General features: G+C 48.2%; 1 protein-coding gene across 6 annotated transcripts in view; it reads right to left on the bottom strand.

The window, feature by feature from the left end:
- Positions 1–6: 6 nt before the first annotated feature.
- The window catches only part of exd (PBX homeobox extradenticle), a 45,052-nt gene continuing 37,555 nt past the window's right edge, over positions 7–7,503 (bottom strand). For 2 of the 6 annotated variants that reach the window (XM_017900200.1, XM_017900192.1), the window contains exons 8-9: positions 7,142–7,329; positions 7–1,076 (exon numbers count right to left, since the gene is read on the bottom strand). In XM_017900200.1, coding sequence (XP_017755689.1) covers positions 942–1,076; positions 7,142–7,329 — 323 coding nt within the window. In that variant the 3' untranslated portion in view covers positions 7–941. Of the gene's footprint in view, positions 1,144–2,003; positions 3,463–7,141; positions 7,330–7,503 lie in introns of those variants that run through there. The other 4 variants (XM_017900209.1, XM_017900216.1, XM_017900224.1 and 1 more) reach the window with 4 other exon arrangements.

The raw sequence follows: 7,503 nt of genomic DNA, 5'->3' as shown, positions 1-7,503 counted from the left end.
GGTAAGAAACGGGTCATAAGAATAAAAATATCTGTACAAGCTATATCTATCTATGTATGCGTGTATGTAGCATACGTAAAGATAAAAATTAGTTGATTGTATACGCTCTCTCCCTCTCTCTCCTTAGCTAGGCGCCTGTACGCTGCCGTATTGTCTTAAGAGAAGCGAACCTACGTTCTTAGGAGCACATTGCCCTACGGATTCTTATCGTTCGCCGTCCTTTTCACTCTCTCACTCTCTCTCTCTTTCTGCCCGCCTTTTTTTAATTCCTCTCTTTTCTCGCTCTTTAAATCCTCTGTAAATAGGTGACGTGGATTTCTCGCGCACAGTCACTCGATAAGGCAAGATTAAGTATCAAGATCGAAGGACAGACGCGAAGGAGAGATGCGATCGCGGGCATCCGAGTTTCCACTGGTTTCGCGCGTGATCCATCGATCGCGACGATCGCTAATTCGTTGCTATACTCGCGGCCATTGTTCGCGGGAAACTCTCCGGCACACCCCTGCTCGCATCCTCCCTCGTGCGCTTAGGCCCTCTCTCTCCCTCAACGGAAAAAGAGAAAAATGTTTCGAAACCGGAAACTAACGTTATTATTAATCGTAGGAACACCAACGAACATTATTTCCTTGTGTGTGGCTCGGAGGTGCGCGTATATCGCATGTGTGTGTACGTATGTGGGTGTATGTGGCTGTGTGCCGACGGGAGCGTGTGCGTGTCGGTAGTGGGCGACGACGTGGTTCCTGTTGCCCGGTAGCGGTACGTCTGCTCTTTTTTCCCTCCTTCTCTGACATACACTCTGCTCTATGCTTTTTCCTCTTTTCCTTTTTTCCGTTTTTTCTTTTCTTTCTTTTTCTCTCTCACTGTTGCTGCCTCTCTTTTTTCCGTGCATTTTGTTTTATTAGTTTCGTTACCATTCTAGCTCGCTCATTCCAAAAGTAATTTTAGACGCGCGGTCGTTTTTCATTTTCCCGGTCGGAATCAGAGTCCGCTGAATCGTGGAGTGGCGGAAATTCCGGCACCGCCTCGCGTTGTTGCATCCATCCCGCCGCGCCTGGCCCCCCAGCCAATGCCTTGCCCTGCGTCATTTTTTCGATTTTTTTTTTTTTTTTTTGCAATTCATTTTTAGCCCTCTGTCTTTATCCCCTGCAGGTGGCGACAAAATTGCGTGTCATTGGTCACTAAGCCTCGCCTTCGTTTCGCAACTTTACGCATTCTTTTGTCAGCACAGACAGACGTCTCTCGAATAACCGCGGCACATGAGTTATATCGGACTTTACGAAAGCGCGGGCTATTTGAATTGGCTGCTCGTATCAGGATATTGATTTCTCTTTTCGCGTGCTTCATTTTACTCGTAATTTTCCGTATCTTTACATCTCAATGTTTGTCTCTTTATATACGTATATACGAGAAAGAAAAAAAAAAGAGAAAAAAAAAAAAAAGAAAAGAAAAGGTCAAGTTTCGACTCCCGTTACGAGCACGAAAGGATTCGTTTGCTACGTGACGCGAAAGATTCCAGCGATCGAGATGATTGCGAACAAAGGAACAGATAGCAAAACTAGGAAATCCTTTCATACTAATTTGCCAATGCAACAAACCGGCGCCTATTCTACAATCTACACGCGAAAAATTTAGAACTCTGCAAACGAACTAAATATGAAGTCTCTGACATCCGCTCTCTTTCACGCTCTCTCTCTCCCTCTTTCTTACGCCTCTTATCTATTCACCCAGAAAACCCCAGCCAATCGACCCGCAGAAACGAAATAAAAAACCAAAAAAAAAAAAAAGGAAAAAAAAAAAAACAAAAAAAAGGTAGAAGTAATGATAAACGCACACACGTACTACTGTGTAAGACCAGTATAAACGTATAAATTGAAATTCTACATGCAGCCATGCATGCGACGAAAATGTCTTTTGAAGAATTATATCTATCCATAGAGAATTCTCTGATCTTTGTACATCGAGAGTTTCTGCATCGTGTGTACACGTGTTCGTGTTCCTGTGTGTGTGTGTGTGTGTGTACGTATATATACGTATGTATGGACGTGTTGCAGTGCGCTGCGAAACTCTGTAGGAAAATACTCCAAGATTAAGTATCAAAAGCCATACGAGAGCGACAAGAAAACCGCATGGTGCGTTCCTCGAGGATGTATCTTGCGCATAGCACAGATAGACTATAGATAGCCGTAGTAGCACGAATAGGGATCGTAAGTTTGCCTGATCGCGTGTCGTTATGCACGACGAAGAGGCGCGTGTGTGGTGGAGCGCGCGAAAAACTGTCAAGCGATCGAGGAAACGATCGAGTCGAACGATCTCGCGATTTTCCGGAAAACGACGTCACGATACGCGTTACGCGATACGTTTGCAGTGCGCTTGCCGTATCTCTGGGATATCATAAGCTGCCTAGTTTCGAGCACCGCTTCGTTAATCCCTTCGCGACCAGCATCGCAGTGGCATCGGTTAAACACGGTACCCGCGTCGATGAAATAAAAATGTCCACTCCCGTTGCTAGATCTCGATCGAGCGTGTTCCACCGATATCCTCGAGTCGGATTAATTCGCTACTCGCTGCCACCGATTCTCTCTTACCTAGCTATTTTAAACGAGCTACCCCGCGATTCTCTCGGCCAAGGAAGGCCTGCTGATAGAAGATTTATTGCACATTCGGCAATGGCTAATTTCAGAGGCGAGCTCGAAGACGAGAACATCCCGAGCTGGTGCCAGGTGCAGAGAACGGGACGACGAACGGTTCGATAAAAATTCGAAAGAAATACTAATTTTACAGCCGGTTCTCGATCAGCCAACCGGGACATGTCCCGGCTTCGAGCCTGGCGATAAAAGCGACACGATGCGCGAGAAAGGCTGGAAATCAAGTGCCAGGCGTATATCACCGAAGAGAACGCGTGTAAAATGTATCTATATAATACGTACGAGTATATTTTATTTTACTTTATTGCACTATCGACGAGTCGATGTCTCGATTCGACGCGAATCTCCTTGCTCGGAATCAAGGCAAAGAGACCTGTGCTTGTTGCAACGAAGGATGACATCCTGAACGGCTCGTCGATTTCTAATCTCTCACGAACACACCACGCTTCGCGCATTCCTCCACACTCTGGCGCGAGTGGGAAAACGCGAGGACTGACACGGTCGCGTCGAGCTCGGAGACGAATCTACGCGATTGCGATTGGACTTTTGGTCGGCGTGGCGCGTCACTGTGAACACAACAGAAAGCACAAAAAGGCTGAGATCAGTGGACACGCACCGGCCGTGTGGAGCTTTCGTCTTTCGTCTTATTTAGCCAGGTCTCGTGATCCTCTTTTCCTTTCCTCTCCTCTTTCCTTACTTACTCCCTCTCCTCCTTTCTCTCGCTTTACTTTTCCCGCTCTCTAATTCCGTCTCTTTGCCTCAAGTCTGATTCGATGTCTCTCTCACTCTCTGTCGCCTTCTATGAATTTCGTTTCATCTGCACCAAGAGAAAAAAAAAGAAAAAATGGCTAGGTGAATTTGAACGGGACGACGTGGATCCAGCTCGCGATCCAGAGCAAACAACAGCCGACCACCCTCCTAGCGGCCCGCCGAACCGTACATCTCGCTCGGTGCAACGGAATCGCGCTGCCGATTCGCGTGCAGATCGAAAAGAGTGAGAAACGTGGACGAGACGAAGCGTCGGAGGTGATATCTGGAGGAAAATTTCGGAAGAAAAAGCAACGGGGCCGGCATCGCGCGAAGATGGACGGTTCGTCGACGAAGATCGTGTATCAGCGAAATCGTTAGGTGATGGAGAGTAGAAGAGACCAAGGAACAGACGACCGATCAATCGTAAACGGTATTATTACAGGTGCCAGACCGTGCGAACTGTGCTTGTAACAATGCGCTCGGAAGCGCGCGGCCGTCAGTGCGTTTTTGCGAATCGATCCTCTTTTCCGGGTCGCCTTACCTTCTCTCGAGACACAAACTCGCCCCCGTTTCCGCTGCGCTGCAACGAGATTTCACCCCTCGCCGTGCCGCTCGCTCGCGCGCGTCCCGGATACACCCGGATGCAATATGGGAACCAGAGAGATTCACGGGTCGGCCGATTAGCGAGTCGCCTCGCGTACCCCCGAAGTTACTTTCTAACTAGGGAAAATCGCGGAACGAGTCGGAATATCGAGAGAAGTAAGTTGGTATCTACTGAAACGATTTCTTTAAAGAAAAACAAGAGAGAGTCGTTCGACTCTTGGGCCAATCGGCATAAACGGTATTCAATAAGTTCCGCTTTCGATCGAATCTTCGCTCTACTAGGAAGTTGAATCCTCCGTTATCAGTAGATATCTTCCTGGCAAGCATACGAAAAGCAGGTGCGATTATCCGACAGCCGATATTACTTGAAAAATACAAAAGACGGACAAAAAGGTTCAAAAGAAGAAAAGGAAAAAAGAAAAAAAAAGAAAAAAAAAGAAAAAAAAAGAAAAAAAAAAAAAAGACATGGAAGAAAAGAGAGGAGCCTCGAGCCCGAGGACTCGTTCCCCTTTTTGTCGTTGAACCACCAGGATATAAAAACACGGTTGGAAATCGTGCGAGCACACGTTAGACACTCCGCAGCCCAATTTCTTGTTGCAACAAACACAGTTCTTTGCTTTTGCTTTGTTAGATTCGGGGTACCAACCAGAGCAGCGATTGAAACGAGGTTATAAAAAGGAACAAATGAAACCAGAGACAAGAGAGTAGTAAACGGATTACAGGTCGACCAAACGGGCGTATGTTAGATAGTCCGACGTGTACAAAAGATCTTGGTGCTTATATAATTGTGTGCAAGCGATTGCCATTTTTGTTATGTATGCGATTATGGAAACGTTAGTGCCAGCTGCAGCGAGGCCGTTTTTAACATTGCTACGAGGACTTTCTTTCAGCGCGAATCGACGAATCAAAAAGCACGGCCCGAAGACAGGCTCGTCTCGCATCCCCAGACTGTGTTGGAACGGCGGATCGACGTTGGATCAGGGCTGTCTGTCTCTACGTGTGTGTGCGTGTGTGTGTGTGTGTGTATGTGTGGAAATAAACGAGAGATTCGTTAGAATTCGTCGGTGGAGCGAATTCGAAGCGAGAAGCAGGAAGCGCGAGGTGCTCGATCGGGAAGAATACGTTTGGACGTTGGCGGTAACGAGGAAGAAGCGAAGAATAGACGAGTTCGGGTGCAACGGAACGAAACGAAGGTGGAAAACGAAACGAGAAGCAAAGGTGATTCGAAAACGCGGCAGCTAGGTGGGAGCATGCATTTTAGTCGCTTCATTTCGAGCAGGTTCTCGCCCTCTGGGACTCGAAACCGTGGCCGAATCGGATGAACCGCGAAATTAATTTTCTTCCCAACTCCTACGGGTTTCCCTGGCCGATTCGAATTTCAGGAAACGCAACGGTAATGAGAAAAATACGAACGAAGAGGAATACAATGGCGCGAGATCGAGCAGGATAGCTCCCCATGCAGATTACCTCCAAAGACGATTCCTATCTTCCTCTCTTACCTCCTCGCGACCCCTCTCTTTCGATTCTTCCTGCGAAACGAACGAGACGACGACGACGACGACACCGTCGTCGCGAGAGAATGACTTTCGATGGGAGCGCAAACGAACGAGGTATTGCGGGTAATCTGGTCGAGTCTAACGCGCAACCAGGTATACCCGATTCTTTATTCGATACGTATGTATTTCAGCGTCTTTCGACGGCGTTACGCGTGGACGATGACGCAGCGGGTAGGGCATATGTAACGAGGTATATCGACAACCGGGCAAACGTATCGACAAGGGGAGATATTTAATCGAGCAATTGGGAATATCTAGAAATTTCCAGGCTAGCCGTGCAACCGCCTCGCGTGTTTGTACGTGTGCGCGAATTTAATTCAACGTCACTCTTTATCACGTGACACCGTCGAAATTGCATGTCAGAAAGATTTACTGGATCCGAAGAACCGGACAAACCGTGCGATACCTTTTGCTCCTTTGTTTTTTCGAATAACACCGGAGACACGGGAGAACCGTGAGGGTGGAAACTGCAAACGCCTGGTTGCCGTTTCGATTATTCCGCAGCGCGAGGGTTGCGCTTTTAAGGGCTCGTCGTCGTCGTCGTCGGAGACGAGAGACGAAGGAAGAAAAGAAGAATCGGGGAAATCGTGTCAGCCGAGTTCCCCTGTCGGATAGACGGAAATTGGATCTCCGAAGATGCAGTTCCGTTGCGTTTCGTCGGCCGAATAGAGGCAGCTCGTTAGAAGCGGCACCTACCGAGTCCATTAATATGTGAGGGAGCACAGCCCTACCTAAAAAGTGACTTAGCAACTGCAATGCATACTAAGCAACCCTTATGCTAGCTACTGGCTGCTGCTCCGTGTGCCTGTGCCACTCCTCTCCTCTTCCAACTTTCCGCTGCTGCCCACACCGCTATCGGCTCCCCCTAAGCCCATCTTTATGGGCCAGCAACAGCGTATCCGACCCAGCCCTATGTGTTCCAACCACGCGAGAGTATATCTTCAACTACTACGAAACTCGCGGTCCTCTCGAACCTATCGCGACGAGACGATGACAGGAAATCAGCGACTCGTAATTACGCTCGGAATTCTCTTCAAAACGCTTTCATTCCGTGAACCTGCGCAAATTCTGTTCCAGCATACTCCACCACCATTACCATTCGTTGCATTTCCTTTCCACTTCCTCGCTCTTCCTTTCATTCTCTCGCTCTCTGCCCCATTCGAAACTTCCTTTCTCGCAATATGTGTGAATATGCGGTGAGATGCACATGCGTTTTACGGAAACACGATGCGATGGCTTGAAAATGGATGGAAATCGAGAGCAGAGTTCCAGAACGTCGTTGACCAGACGCACAACGCGATATCGTTTTATCCGGTTAAACGCGAAAACGAAACGAAACGAGACGAGACGAAACGGAACGAAACTAAACGAAAGGAAGCGAAATGAAACGAAACGAAAGTCTTGCCATCTCTTTCCATTCATTCGAGCCAGAGAGAGAAGATCCCTCGACATCGGGGCTAAGCGTTATCAAGATTTATCCAGCACATGCTCAAAGAATACAAGAGGGCATCGAGGAAAGCGAGGCAATGATCGCTGACTACGGGGGGAAAAATCTATTTACGTAGAAAGAGAAGGTCTGACGGTTACCTGGTGCATAGGGTCGTAGCCCATGGAGCCGTCGTTGTACGGTTGCGAACCGTAGTCGCTACCGTTTATGCCCATCCCGTATCCGGCCATGTCTTGCGGCCCACCGGGTGGCGCCGGCGACATCATCGGCGTCGGGGTGCCTTGGCTGGCACCACCCATACTGTACGGCGACGCTCCTGCAAAAGCTGCTGTAGAAACAATCGCGGTGCATACAAAATTCGAGGGTGCGTCTTTTAAGTTCTTCCGCCTCACCGATACATTTCGTTAATCAGATAAAAACGTGAGCTCGTTTCTAATTTCGAGTTTCGTGTAATCGGTGGCGTCGTTCCTTCTCACCTTCTTCCCCTCGCCGCTTCTTTCCC

The sequence above is a fragment of the Eufriesea mexicana genome, unplaced genomic scaffold, assembly GCF_001483705.2.
Source record: "Eufriesea mexicana isolate 0111107269 unplaced genomic scaffold, ASM148370v2 scaffold4744748280, whole genome shotgun sequence".
NCBI lineage: Eukaryota > Metazoa > Arthropoda > Insecta > Hymenoptera > Apidae > Eufriesea > Eufriesea mexicana.
Note: the sequence above shows the minus strand (reverse complement) of the source record. Positions and strands in the feature narration are given on the sequence as shown.